At 33.8% G+C, this 14,664-nt stretch overlaps 1 protein-coding gene across 3 annotated transcripts; it reads left to right on the top strand.

Moving 5' to 3' along the window:
• Positions 1–5,553: 5,553 nt before the first annotated feature.
• SRD2 (snRNA activating complex family protein) lies at positions 5,554–13,792 on the top strand. 3 transcript variants are annotated; one of them, XM_078575834.1, is made up of 11 exons: positions 5,554–5,719; positions 5,794–5,843; positions 6,973–7,036; positions 7,117–7,172; positions 7,661–7,823; positions 9,374–9,462; positions 9,732–9,825; positions 10,000–10,095; positions 12,023–12,148; positions 12,244–12,501; positions 13,425–13,792. In XM_078575834.1, the coding sequence occupies exons 1-11, from the start codon at positions 5,567–5,569 to the stop codon at positions 13,737–13,739; spliced, it is 1,464 nt and encodes a 487-aa protein (XP_078431960.1). In that variant the 5' UTR covers positions 5,554–5,566; the 3' UTR covers positions 13,740–13,792. The 3 variants fall into 3 exon arrangements, with proteins under 3 accessions (XP_078431960.1, XP_078431961.1, XP_078431962.1); XM_078575835.1 differs by having other exon boundaries at positions 13,436–13,610; XM_078575836.1 differs by having other exon boundaries at positions 13,358–13,492.
• The last annotated feature ends 872 nt before the right edge of the window (positions 13,793–14,664 follow it).

Raw genomic sequence — 14,664 nt, forward strand, 5'->3', positions numbered from 1 at the left:
ATCAATGTTTCTCAATCTTTTACGATTTTCTCAATTCTCAATTTTTTAGCCCAATCCATTATCACTTTAGTTTTAAATATCTCATTGAAAAATTAAAATTAATTCTCTTATTTCTCATTTTTTTGAAGTGCATTTTAAAGTCTTCCTCCCCTGGAAATTATTAAATCCCCAATCCTCCAATATATCACTTCACTCTCTCAAGTTTTCTCAGTATCAGTCGAGCTCTAATAAATGATATAATTTTAAAACTCATCTATCTAAATCCAGTACCATGTATCATTTTCAAAATAAAAAATCTGAATTCACTAGTCTCACGAATCCTTAAAAATTTACCCACTTTATAAAAAGAAGAATTTAAATAGTGAAATTTAATAACACTTAATTACATGATTTATTTTTTCCTTATTTTATCTTTTAGAGTTTATCTTATTTTATCTATACGTTTGATTTATCATATTTCTTCTAGAAGTACTTATAGTTATATATGCATCGATTTATTCCTTGGATCTCAATTTCTTTATAAATATATCTAATCTGTAAGTTCTGATATTAAAGTTTCTCTTCCTTTAATTTATCTATTTGTTGCTTCTTAAAATGGTTCTTAAAAACAAAGGAATGTAAAATCTTGATAAGATATAATCAAATGAATATAAAAATGAAGCATTCCGAAAATATCAATCAGTTAGTTTACTGTTCAATAGAGTTGTTATTTTTTTAATTCTTGTCAATGGCTCCTGAACCCAATACAAATCGATAGATCAGACGTTTTTCTAAATGCTGAGGGTTAAATATATCCTAAGAGCTACAATTTAATCAACATCTATTTTTATCCTGGATAACTCATTACATGGTCATTGACAGCTCAAGATCTTGAAGATGGAAGAATATTATTCTCGATGATGCAAGGATTGAGATATAAAGAGCTATAAGTTGCTCCAATAGTTTTATTCAAAAGGCATTTTGGTCAGTCATCTACCAAATCACCATAAGACAACTGATGTTTTGCCGTTCTTGGCCATGTGATCAGAATACTAAGATGATTACCAAGTGTAGGGTCAGCTTTTTTATTATTTACTTTGTTTAAATAAAAATTAGTTATTTTTGAATCGGTGTCTAACTTGAATAATATTCGAGTAGGACAATAAAATAGCTGATGATGTTGTGGTCATTATTTTTTTATTCAATTTTGTAAATGTCCCTTTAGAACCATGGAAATATTAAATAACCTATAATTTGACTTCAAAAATACTAAGTATCATTGATAAACTAAGCACGGTATCCTCCACTTTAAAACCAAGAAATATTTTCAGAATATTTTTAATAAAGTATTTTAATAGTTCTGTCAAAATGGACTGATTCATGCATAAGAAGGTTGATCCTTTTAATTTTTTGGCCAAATGAAAATATATGTATACAAATATGACATTACATACAAAAAATCTCCATATCCAGACAATTTTACATCCAAACAAAAAGTTTTTACCATTGAGTGCAATATCGAAAGTTCGCTCTACTCATAAAATGATGATGTTCATTTTTATGGTCATAAGAAGTATGTATAATGATCATTTAATTTATGTATCTTTAACTATTTAGATCATAGGAATTTCCCTTCTAATACCAGTGATTTAAATATGATTATTATGTAGAAAAAAATTTTGTGGGAAACAATAACCTATAAAATAATTAATCTAAGATTAATGGAATCAAAACAATCATGGGCCATAATTTGATTATAAATCACCAGTCGATGACATAAGATAGCGATACATGATTTTAAGAAATTCTAGAGCACCAATTATGTATTTCTAGAATAACATGTTGTCAAAATTTTCAGTTAAATTATTATATTATCCAGCTTAAGATGATGGAAATTTGGATTGAAGTGCGTACCAATATCATATGTCATGGTATTATATCCGATGAAAGAATTATATTATTTTATGCAATGAACTATGATGAATAACTTGGCGTATAACTATGATGAATATTTTGCTAAACCATAGAAGAATGTAATCCAAAATTTTAAATTTAATATTCTTTCAGTAGTAAAGTTTTATTATCACCTTTTCAAACTCAACATAGTTCAAGTACAATGTTCTAAGATGTATGGAATTTTACATATTCAAAGAGTGGGGAACAGTAGTATGTATTGATTAGTTTATTTATAATCATATTTAAATTACGGGGTATTTTCATTTCATTGATGTTCCTTGGTGGGTATGCGGGTGTATGTTCATAAGTTTTACAATGAAATGTATTGAAGGGAACAACATAGTCATTGTTACAGAAATTATGTTTCGATTAAAAATAAAAGGAGTGTGATGGAGGGTTTCTTATTGAAAAATCGAGAATTAAATTTCAAAGGCATATGCCTTCCCAATTTCAAAGGAACTCTACTAAGATGATTCATTATACTATAGGTGCCTCAATATGAGACTCAGATAACCATTTACTTTATGGTTGAGAAAGAGGCAAAGGAGACAGTTTATATAAGCATGTCGAGCTTAAAATGGTTGTCCATTATGTGAATTAGCAGCTATTTTTTGAACTTGGACACATTATGCTTCCAGATTATTTATTGAGATCATATTTATAACATTTGTTTTTTCATCCTTATAAAGATGGCACAAACTCTACAAAAATATTTTTTGCATTTATATATATTTCAAACTAGAATGGAGTTTCTTAGTTCCTTGTTTTCTAGCTACATACTTTGGCCCATCATTGATGCAATGGAATCATTCATATAAAATAGTAAGAGATAGATTTGTTTTATGTTTACAGTATTTTCTATGATCCCATTTTCTTGGGTTACTCATTTTTGTAAAGAGAAGATCGATTTTTTTTTGTTTTGGAAGGAAACATGAAAAAAATGATATTTGCTATGATCCCGTTTTCTGGGGTTCCTCATTTTGGCAGAAAAAATAACATTTTTTTTTAATTTTGGAAGGAACATCATGTGTGATGATCCCCTTTTTTCTTTGTTCCTCGTTTTGGCAAAACAAATAACAAAACTTTAATTTTTGGAAGAATAATTATACAAGATAATACACTATACTACGATCCCCTTTTACAGGGGTCCCCACCTAGGCAAAACTAAAAACAAAATATTAAAAGTTGGATGGATAATTATGCAAGATCGTATAATATTTTTTATGATCCCCTCTTCCTAGATTCCACATGTTGGAAAAATGAATAACACAATTTGAAATTATGGAATGAGAGTTATGAAAGAGTGTACAATATTCACGATGGCCACTTTTTCCTGGGTTCCCTATTTTTGCTAAATTATAACAAAGTTAAAAATTTTATTTATCCAACAGTATGGAATATTTTGTATGACACCCAATTTTGGCAAAAATAATAAATAAATTATTGTTTTTTATGTGGAATTAGCACAAATGTATGCGATAGTTACTAAAATTTCCTTTTCCTAGGTTTCCCATTTCAGGAAAAAATAATAACAAGATTATTCATATTGGAAGTAGAATTAATGCAAAAGCATATAATACTAACTATGATATCATTTTCCTTGATTATCCATTTTGGAAAAAACTAATAATTTTTTTATCAATATCTGAAATAGAATCAACACAAAAGTATACATCATTTACAATGACCTCCTTTTCATTGATTATCCGTTTTTGAAAACTAATTTAAAAAATATCAATGTTGGAAGTAGAATTAATTCAAAAGGATATAGTATTAAATATGATCCCCGTTTCTTTGATTATGCATTTTGGAAATACTAATAAAAACCATCAATATCCGGAAGTAGAATTGATGCAAAAACATATATTGTTTTTCTTTAATTACCCATTTTGGAATGATTAATAAAAACCATCAATATGAGAAGTAGAATTTTATGCAAAAGCACAATGTATTTACTATGAATTCCTTTTCCTTTATTATCCGGAAGTACTAACTATTATATTGTTTTCCTTAATTATCCATTTTGGAACAACTAATAAAAAACCATCAATATGAGAAGTAGAATTTTATGCAAAAGCACAATGTACTTACTATGAATTCCTTTTCCTTTATTATCCGGAAGTACTAACTATTATATTGTTATCCTTAATTATCCATTTTGGAACAACTAATAAAAAACCATCAATATGAGAAGTAGAATTTTATGCAAAAGCACAATGTACTTACTATGAATTCCTTTTCCTTTATTATCCAGAAGTACTAACTATTATATTGTTATCCTTAATTATCCATTTTGGAACAACTAATAAAAAACCATCAATATGAGAAGTAGAATTTTATGCAAAAGTTCAATGTATTTACTATGATATCCTTTTCCTTTATTATCCATTTTGGAAAAACTAATAAAAAAGTTTAAATATTCTAAATAGAACTAATGAAGAAGTATACAGTTTTTAATACTGATAAGGACACAATTATTAATATTTGAAGTGGAATTAATGAAACGGCATACAGTATTAACTTCGATCCCCTTCTACTTGATTATCCATTTGTCGAATAACTAATTAAAATCATCACTATTGGAATTACAATAAATGCAAACAAAAATTTACCATGATCTTCTTTTCCTGGGTTCCCCATTTCACATTCAAAGTAGAATGTATGCAAAATCATACTGTATTAACTATGATTTCCTTTTCCTTGATTATCCATTTTGGAAAAAAAACTAAAAATAAACTTGTCACTGATGCAAAAGAACATATAATATTTACCATGGTCTCATTTCCTGGGTTCCCCATTTCCTCAAAACTACTTACAAAATTATTCACATTGGAAGTAGAATTAATGCCAAAAGCATACTGCATTAACTATGATCTCCTTTTCCTTGATTCTCCATTTTTGAAAACTCAATAAAAAACTTGTCGATATTGGAAGTAGAACTAATGCAAAAGTATAAGGTATTTACCATGGTCTCAATTCTTGGGTTCCCCATTTCGTCAAAACTACTCAAAAAAATATTAATATTGGAAGTAGAATAATGCAAAAGCATACAATATTAAATATGATCTCCTTTTCCTTGATTATCCATTTTGGAAAAAAAATTAATAATAAACTTATACCAATTCTCAAGTATATAGTATTACCACAGTCTCATTTTTCTAGGTTCCCCATTTCGTCAAAATTATTAACAAAAATATTAAAAGTGGAAGTGTTAAATGCAAAAGCACATATCATTAACTATGATCTCCTTTTCCTAGATCCCCCAAATGGGCAAAACTAGTAGCAAATTAACAAATTATGAGAGAGTATACATTTTTTTCATCTGATCCCGTTTTCCTTAAGCAACAAAATGATTAATATTGGGAGTAGAATTAATGCAAAATCATACAGTATTAACTATGTTCTCTCCTTTTCCTAGATCCCCCAAATGGCCAAAACTACTAAAAAGTTAACAAATTTTAAAGTAGAATTATGCAAGAGTATACTATCTTTCCTCTGATCCCATTTCCCAAAGTTCCTCAGTTAATCAAAACTAATATTAATTTTAAAAAAACTTTGAATGTTGAATTATGGAAAAGTATAAATATTAGAGAGGCAGCAGAGATTGCCATGGCGGCAAGAGCTTGTAGCAATGGAGAGAGAGGAGACGACGGAGAAGGCAAAACGATCAGCAGCGGGCGACGGAGTTCACTTCGCGCTTGGCGGCCCAGTCTACTTCACCGACTATATTAGCCAAATCACCAATCCGAGCTCATTCCAAATCGCCGTTGTCCAAGAAATTCAGGTATGATCTCCTTCGTAGCGTCTCATACAAGTAAATAAATTTCTGGGTTTTTGATTTTATTGTCTTTCTCGCAGGGTTTAATGTCGGAGCTTTCCACGACGGCTGTGTTCGATGATCAGCTCTCGTGAGTTCTTGATAGATGGATGGATAGATAGATAATCGGTAGAATGGTAAATAGATGGATTGGCGGAAAAATAGATAGATAGTTGTGTAGCCTGAGAAACGGAAAAATATATCGATTGAAACATTGATAAATTGACATGTTGAGGAATATATACGAGTGGCAGATAGATTGGTGGATTGATTGATAGATAAATGTATAGAAAGGCAGATAGATAGGTAAGAAAGATAGATATGTAATGGGCAGAGATATATACAGAAAGATAGGTTGATACATTGATAGACTGACAGATGGATGGATAGATGGACAGATAGATGGATGGATGTATAGATTTTGATTAGTAGAATTACAACTTACAGATAGATGGATAGGCAGATAGATAGGTATGTAGACTGAGAGACGGACAAATAGATTGATTGATAAATTGATAGATTGACTCATAGATGAATGGGTAGAGTGACAGAGAGACGGAGGGATAGATAGTTAGATAGACAGAGACAGATAAATGGGTGGATTGGTACATAAATAAATAACTATATAGATTGGTAGAAAGATAAATAGTTAGATAGGTAGAGAGGCAGATAGATAGGTATATAGATTGAGTTACAGACAAATAGATTGATTGATAAATTGATATATTGACTTATGGATGAATGGAAAGAGTGACAGATAGATGGATGGATAGATAGTTAGACTGTGACAGACAGATAGATAGATAGATATGTAGATAAATAGATGGATGGATGGATGGATGGATAGTTAGACTATGACAGACAGATAGATAGATATGTAGATAAATAGATGGATGGATAGATAGTTAGACTGTGACAGACACATAGATAGATATGTAGATAAATAGATGGATGGAGAGAGGGATAGGATTATTGAGGAGATGAGGGAGATGGGTCCGATATAATCTCAAGGGTTTTAGCCTTCTATACCTCTCCCGCCTAGTTTTTCCATTCCTTACGTTGTATATCTTTTATCTTATGTCTGTGGATTTTTTTCTTCAGCTTTTTCGTCTTTAAAATGTATTATTGCTAGATTATGTTTACGTTTCCTTTCCTTTCTTAACTTCGGATCCCAAACTTGGTTTGCTGGTCTTATATATTATGCCTTTGTTGCATTTCAGAGTAGATGAACTCAGGGTTTTTACGGAGGAGGAGCTTGTGGAGAAGGCCTTGGAGGCGTTGAAGGTAGTTGAAAATGATTTGAACCTCACCTTCTGCGAATTTGAAAGCCTAATTTGAGAGAACATTGGGTTTTATGTTTGCAGGAATCTGAGGACGGATTGTTATCCAGGAGGATACAAGTGGAGAACAATGTGGAAATGTTTGTGGCTGTTTGTTTTCATTTTTTAGCTTTCAGATGGATTATCGCTAGAATTTAGTTAATCTATCCTTCCTCTCATTGTCCTAATAGGATTCTTTAATGAAAAGCGCTGGAAAATTTTTAGGTTGGATTTAAGCCTACAAAATCTGAAACTTAATTAAATGGTTGACAGACATGGTCTGCGAGAACCTTTAGATTATTTGTGCAAATTTAGTTTCATGGCCTACTTTTTGCTTACCTTGCGTCTTAAATTGAAGAAAAAAGACTCTATTGAGGCATCCTAGAAAAAGATTCCAAGCCAGAACCTTCAAATATGTCTCGGAAAGTTTTGGGTATCAACATCAAAGCTTAAGAATCTGGTAGTTGTCAAGTAGGATATACTTTATTCCTGCTCTTGCTTTTTTCCTATGAAATTTCTTAAATTTTACTACAGTTTTGAGTTCATCCATTTAGTGAAATCTTACATGTGATTTGTTTTCTTTCTGTAGGGAGACTGCTTGTTCGACGAGCATGTCAGTCAGCTTAGAGGGGTCGAATGTTGTTCCTATGCCACGTGGAGAGACTCCAGCAGAAGAGAAAGCCCTACGAATTTTTACGAGGAAAAAAAGAGGAAAACTCTTTGATAGGGATACTAGGGCCCGAGAGCTGGAGGCAATGATTCTTACTCCACGATCATTGAGCTGGTTATTTTATTTTTTTGAAATTCAAAGAAAAGTTTCTGGGGCATATTTTACTTTTACATCTTTTTGCATTCCTGTACGATTGGGGTAGCCTGACTCAGATGCATGTGATGTGCTTTAATTTTCAAATCTAATGTGACAGATTTATCCCTTTTAAACTGGGGTCTGTCAAAAGTATTTCCATCTTTTCCCTAAAGAGTAGGTCCTATTAAATTCATGTCGCTGTCCCCTAAGGAAAACAAAAAATTTTTTGCTGAATCTGGGCCTGTAGCCATTGCCATCCTTCTGGATGTCTTCTATAATCGTTTTCTCGATTTTTTGGAATCATTCCCTTGTAGCGTCCGTCATCCTCAATGGCGTTGACAAGTTATCACTGTCCTGTGATTCATCCTCACCAGAATGATGATGACAATGATATATCATCACCTCTTGGCACTCTCCCTCTGTAATCTCGCTCAAATGATGATACGACCCTGGAGACGACGAGAAAAAAACTGATAGAATCCTGCAGGGGAACCTTACCAGAGAGAGATACAAGAGAGGAATGAAAATAATGGCAGTCTTCACCCTGCCAGATGCAGCAGGGTGTCCCTAGCTGGATGCAGCTTGGAATAACCAAAATACTTCTTAGCCAAACTCTAATGATCTGTACAAGGTGTTTATGTTCAAAATATAAAAATAGGGAGATAAATAGGGTTCATTGGCCTTTAAGCTAAGGTCGGCCCTATAGTCATCTGGGTCCAATCCGGTAGACCTGGATAAGCTTCTTTCCAATAAGTCCTACAACGGATTTTATCATACTCATAGTCATCATCATTCATCTGCCACCAGAATGATAATTACCATGAAGAAAATGTCGTCACTCATGCTGCAGACGATGACTAGTTTTGGGTGATCATGATGCTTAACAGTTGGTCATAAATTTGAGTCGCCAATCAGTTTATAAATAGTGTAGCATTTCTACGTTTATCAATGAAGTAAACCTTTTCATTAGTCACTCTAAATTAACCATTGTTTTTTTGAACCAGTCTGGCTTAATCAGCATCTGTAGAGTAGACATCATTAGTTTGTTGTATTGATTTTCGGTGGCAATGAGATTGACCCATTGGCTGTGTAGTCTCATGATGAAAGATTTTATGAACTTAGATGAAAGTAACTTCGGCTCAGAATTCCTCTCAGTTCTTTCCATTCTATCTACTTAAATTGGCCGGTCGGTGGGTTCGATTTTATAGAAAAAACCTACTAGGGCTAATCAACCAATCTCACCCTATTGCCTGACCAGTCTGAATGTGGTACTCGACCCATCTTCATTCCGCTAGTGAACGGTTTGAAATCCTACATCAATTAAAGAACAAATTAATTCCACAAGATTATTCGTAAGATTCCCTCATTTAGTTGTTTTTTTATCCTTTGCCTGATTAATGTAATTTACGTTTGACATTCTAACTTATTCTTATTTTGAATCCTGATTTTTTCCTTTTATCTTATTTCTGTTCTTATTAAATTGTTTGCCATTGTTAGAATGCTAATTTCAAAAGCGTGGAACAATTTGCAAGAATCAAGCAGATTCAAGATGCAGACAAAGCAGCTGCCAGATTACACTCGTTCCGGTTAGCCCTACGCCTGAACCTGATGGATAAAGATGGAACTAATGGAGCAATAGGGATTTTCTATTTATGAAAAAACCAAACATTTTCCATTCTCCTCAACGTAGCCCATAAACACTTTTGCCAAATTCCTGAGAACACATGCATTGATGTTTCTGCAAGACATTCGAGCAATTTAATTATTCTTTACTGCAATATGGAGTTCCAGGTTCTTATTTTTACATCCAGAGTGATTTTTTTATTCTATATCTTATCCTATTTACTTTTCATAGTGGAACTTCGATACCAGCATCTAGGTCAGAGACCTCAAAAGCAGACTCATTGTGGAGATTGCACACTCTCAGGTCGACTAAGTCCTTCCCCAAGGTCAGTGTTTCTTTACTTAATTTAATTTTAGTTCCTGAATTGGGCGATCTCATACTCTTTTGTATTAATCCCACCAGCCAACAATTTATGCGTGAAACTAACCTACATTTTTTATTGTTTTAGTTGAGAGTAAAACATTATTTAGCTCTGCTTTCTCGTTTTTGTGCTACCTAGGTCAGATCATCAAACAAGGATCAACATGATCCAGTGGCCCAGCCAGAAGTCCTCCTCTGCGTGGAGGTGTATGATAGCCGATTTTCAATGCAGAAGGCATGTAACGCGTTCTTTATGTTTTTGTTATCGTTTACTTTCTCTTCTATTTAGAAGTTTTCCTTATACTGCTCCTATTGTTACATAGGCTGGAGATGCGATCTGTTACACTCCTGAATCTTGTAGCAAAGTATTGACTGAACAAGAACTTGATTCCACCATTCAAAGATAGAAATGGAAATCCTGTCCAATAATGTAATCCATTAGGGATTTCACATGCAAAGGAAGAAGAGAGAATGGAGAGTAAAGGGAGAACAGAACCATTTTTTTTTTTGAAGAAAAGGAGAACAGAACGATAGTGGAGGATCTTGCCGGATCGGCCCCTCCTCTGGACGAGAGGATCTCTTGAGCACCAGCCCTTGCCGCAATTGGCAAACCTTGAAAAAGGTAGATGACCCTCATCTTGGTTCTGTTCCTCTTTTATTGATAGGCGAGTGTTCCTGTCACCCATGCAACTCGAAGTGCCACACGTGAATCTAAGTGGCACGTGGTTGGTTGTGCTTCCTTCTTTTCTTCATATGCTAATTCCTACGGAGGACCTTATCACAGTCCTTACCCCAAGTGTTATTTTGGCACTTTTGCCAATTAGGGGCATTATGGTCAATTTTATGTGCTGTAATTTCCTTCAAGTCAATGAAGCCCATTCTTTGGGAAGCAGTCAATAATCAAGAATTATATTGCAGTTTGTCTCAACAACTCTGTCTCTCTCTCTATCAGCCTCCTTTTCATTTTCTCTCTCTCCCTGTCTCTCTCTTTCACTTATCTCTGTCTCTCTCCATCTCTCTCTGTCACTCTCTTTCTCTATCTGTCTCTCTCTTTCTCTTATCTCTCTCTTCTCTCTTTCTCTATCTGTCTCTCTCTTTCACTTGCCTCTCTCTTTCTCTCTCCATCTCTCTCTGTCACTCTCTTTCTCTATCTGTCTCTCTCTTTCTCTTATCTCTCTCTTCTCTCTTTCTCTATCTGTCTCTCTCTTTCACTTGCCTCTCTCTTTCTCTATCTGTCTCTCTTTCACTTATCTCTCTTTCTCTGTCTCTCTCTTTCGCTTATCTCTCTTTCTCTCTCTTTGTCTCTCTCTTTCACTTATCTCTCTCTTTCTCTATCTGTCTCTCTCTTTCACTTATCTCTCTCTTCTCTCTTTCTCTATCTGTCTCTCGTTTTTACTTTTCTCTCTCTTCTCTCTTTCTGTCTCTCTCTTTCATTTATCTCTCTTTCTCTGTCTCTCTCTTTCACTTATTTCTCTTTCTCTGTCTCTCTCTTTCACTTATTTCTCTTTCTCTGTCTCTCTCTTTCACTTATTTCTCTTTGTCTGTCTCTCTTTCTCTCTGCCTCTCTCTTTCACACGTCTCTCTCTATCTGTCTCTCTTTCACTTATCTCTTTTTCTCTGTTTCTCTCTTTCACTTATCTCTCTCTATTTATCTCTCACTTATCTTTCTCATTTAATCTCTTTCTCTCTCTTATCTCCTTTCATTTTTTCTAGCCTTTTGCTTCATAGGAACCTACATCAAGGTTCTTATCAGAGAGTTGGGGTGTGAAATAATAACTTGGCCGTTGAAGAGAGGATGAAACTTATACTCTGATAGAGACCTTGATGTAGGTCTCTATCAAGTGGAAGAAATCCGGCGGGTCCTCCTTATTTCTCCACTCCCGCTGAATTGGCCCTAGCAACTATATCTTATTGTCTGTCTTCTCTTGGGGGGATACACCTATTGATAGAGTACTTATCCAGGGACAAAAGACAAAAGTGCACCTTGGGGGGGGCGGGAATTGCATTATACTCTGTTTGGGAATTCACTGATAACAATATGGCGTGTGTTCCGTTTACCAATTTTCAATTTATTGTTATTATAATGTGCTGAAAATTAATCATCACATGAATTGATTTTATAAAATCTGTCAAATTACAATTTCACTTCCATTATATCTCAGACCCAGGAGCTCTTTGTCCTCGGTTCTCAAAAACTGACGGCATTGAGAGACAACATCTACTGTTCAACTGATCGCTTGATGCAAAAATCTGGTCAATCTGACCCCTCAGGGTATTTTCTCATTGAGGTGATCTATTTATAACTCTTCCAATCTCTTCTTCTTCCTTAGATCTCTATGTATATTTGTGTGTGTTAATTGTAGATTTTTTATTCATCAATCAGGGTCTATTCTTGAACGATCTAAGGGACCCACATGCCGTAGATTACAGCAAACCGATATTGGAGTGGCTTGTCAACAGTCGGAATGAGGCCAAAGAGAAGTGGGAATTCATTGTGGCCAGTGAAGTTAAAAGACGTAAGAAGTTGCTGGAAGATTTGACCATCTCTGAAGTTCCTTCATTCAGCGCCATGGACATGGACAAGATCTACTTCCGTGATCTTCATTTCAGACTTGGTTCCGGGTATCTCTATTGTCATCAGGTACGGTTCTCATTTAGATCCATACTTTTCACTATATGGAATTTCACTTCTATCAAATAAGTCTCATTCTCCTTTGAAGTTGAGTCTCATTTTATTTTCCAGTTTGAGTTAGAAATGAATTTGGATTTTTGATGATATTTTATCGTACAGTATATTAGATTGATTTTCAACACACTAGGACCAGCTCCGTTCTCCTTTGTTTTTCATCTTTGTTGTTCGTTTCATCGTTTTCAAGAAAGCAACTTTCTTCATAATTAACATCTCTAACGTATTTATTGTTCCCAAAATTACATTTTCTGTCAAAATTAGCCCATAGGTTAAAACCCTGGACCGGTTTTTAAAACCCTTGAGGACTCCACTTCGCCGTGAACAAATCCTCAAATTCCATAAAAAATAAGAGACCATAAAATAAAAATTATCTAACCCAGCAGTCTGAAATCTCTTGAAATATCATCTTCCCTCAGTCGCTTATTCTTTTGAATATTTAATCCGGGGCGGTAAACATCAAGGGACTTAAAAAGTGTTTCTTAAAGAACTCATTTTGTACTGGAAAACAGAAATTAACTAACTGACCGTCTGAAACCTCTATAACTCAATCTTTCCTTATTCACTTAGTCTCTTGAAAATTTATCCAGGCTGGTAAATATTAAAGTACTTTTGAATTACTTTCTAAAACGATACATTTTCAGCTGGAAAAAAGGATCATATTAAACATTAAGAGACTTTAAAGGTACTTCTAAAAGAACAAGATAAAGCATTCATTTTCTGCTGAAACATATAACCCTAAAATCTACTGTTCAACCATGGATCTTCAACTTATCTGATTTTCCTCCACTTTTTCTTATGTTGCCTGTAGTTCTTTCATCAATATCTATACATGGACCTTTGATATGCATCCAAATCATTAAACAATGGATATCCAGGGGAACTGCAGGCATGTTATTGTGATCAGGGATATGCGGCTAGTTCATCCTGATGATGATCAGGACAAGCTATCCTACCCACTGTTAACATTCACCATTCGAAAGCAGCATCCCAAGTGCTCTATCTGCAACATTAAGCGGTCAACGATGGCTACGATCGATGATCGATGGGCGGCGAAGAACCCCTGTTTCTTCTGCAAGGACTGCTACTACCTCCTCCATTACAAGGAGGATGGTTCATTGCTCTATGACAACTTTAGTGTCTTTGATCTGGAGGGGATCTGGCCAAATCCCCTGACTGCAACATCAAGATGATTTTGTTTTTCTACAATTTGTGGTTATTCTTGAGTTAAGTTTTTTTTTTTAAATCTTGCCAAAATAACAGTAAAAAGTGATGTCAAAGTGATGAGGGGTAGGTGGAAGAGAAAAATGATAAGGATCCAGCTCAGTGAAATAAAAGCCTTGGTGTCAGATATAAGAGAGCTTCATAGTAAGTCTATATTCAGCAAGTTTTTGAGAATTGATTTTTCTATTATTCATGGGGCCAAGAGCTTTGAGCTTTAGAGTATTGGTATTTAATAATGTGCGGCTTTGGGTAAAATATAATATCCATGAAAAGATTATTATTAAAAAACCAATAAAATATAGTATCCATGATAAGATTAGGGAATAGTCCACACTTTTGTTGGTTTTTTAATAATACATTATGTCTACTTAATTCTTTGGAAATATGTACAGTTCTAGCTGTTAGCAAGTTAGTAACTGTCCTTGATTCTTAAGAAATATTCAAAAAATTAAATTTCAACCCGCATGTCTTTGGCTTTATTTTTCTTGTAAAAGTGGCAATCTCATCTTTCTCTTTTGGATATCACATTGTATTTATTTGAATCCATGTTCAAATGACATCCCCTTTCATTAAAATAACGTAGTCCAGTTCTGATACTTTTGTTTCACAAGATCTGACTTAACGTAAACAATTTCAAGATTTATCAATTGGACATTTAATTTACTATCTTAATTAAGATTATTAGATATCTTTTGATGGTGTGGACTATACCTGAAAGAAGATATAATCAAAACATTATTTGGATCTACAAAAAAAATCAACGATTCATGAAAAAAACAATACGAGATGGTAAAACTGCCTTTTATATCCATTTTTGTATTAGGCATTATTCGTTTGATGTGATATAGATTTGAACCCTCATCTAACAGGAATAAAACAAGTAATCACTATCCG

This window comes from Wolffia australiana, chromosome 5 (genome assembly GCF_029677425.1).
Source record: "Wolffia australiana isolate 7733 chromosome 5, ASM2967742v1".
Taxonomy (NCBI): domain Eukaryota; kingdom Viridiplantae; phylum Streptophyta; class Magnoliopsida; order Alismatales; family Araceae; genus Wolffia; species Wolffia australiana.

Coding starts and splice junctions, on each gene's coding strand:
- SRD2 (XM_078575834.1), top strand. CDS start 5,567: ATGGAGAGAGAGGAGACGACGGAGAAGGCAAAACGATCAGCAGCGGGC. Junction 5,844..6,972: donor GTGTTCGATGATCAGCTCTC/GTGAGTTCTTGA, acceptor GTTGCATTTCAG/AGTAGATGAACTCAGGGTTT. Junction 7,824..9,373: donor CTAGGGCCCGAGAGCTGGAG/GCAATGATTCTT, acceptor TGCCATTGTTAG/AATGCTAATTTCAAAAGCGT.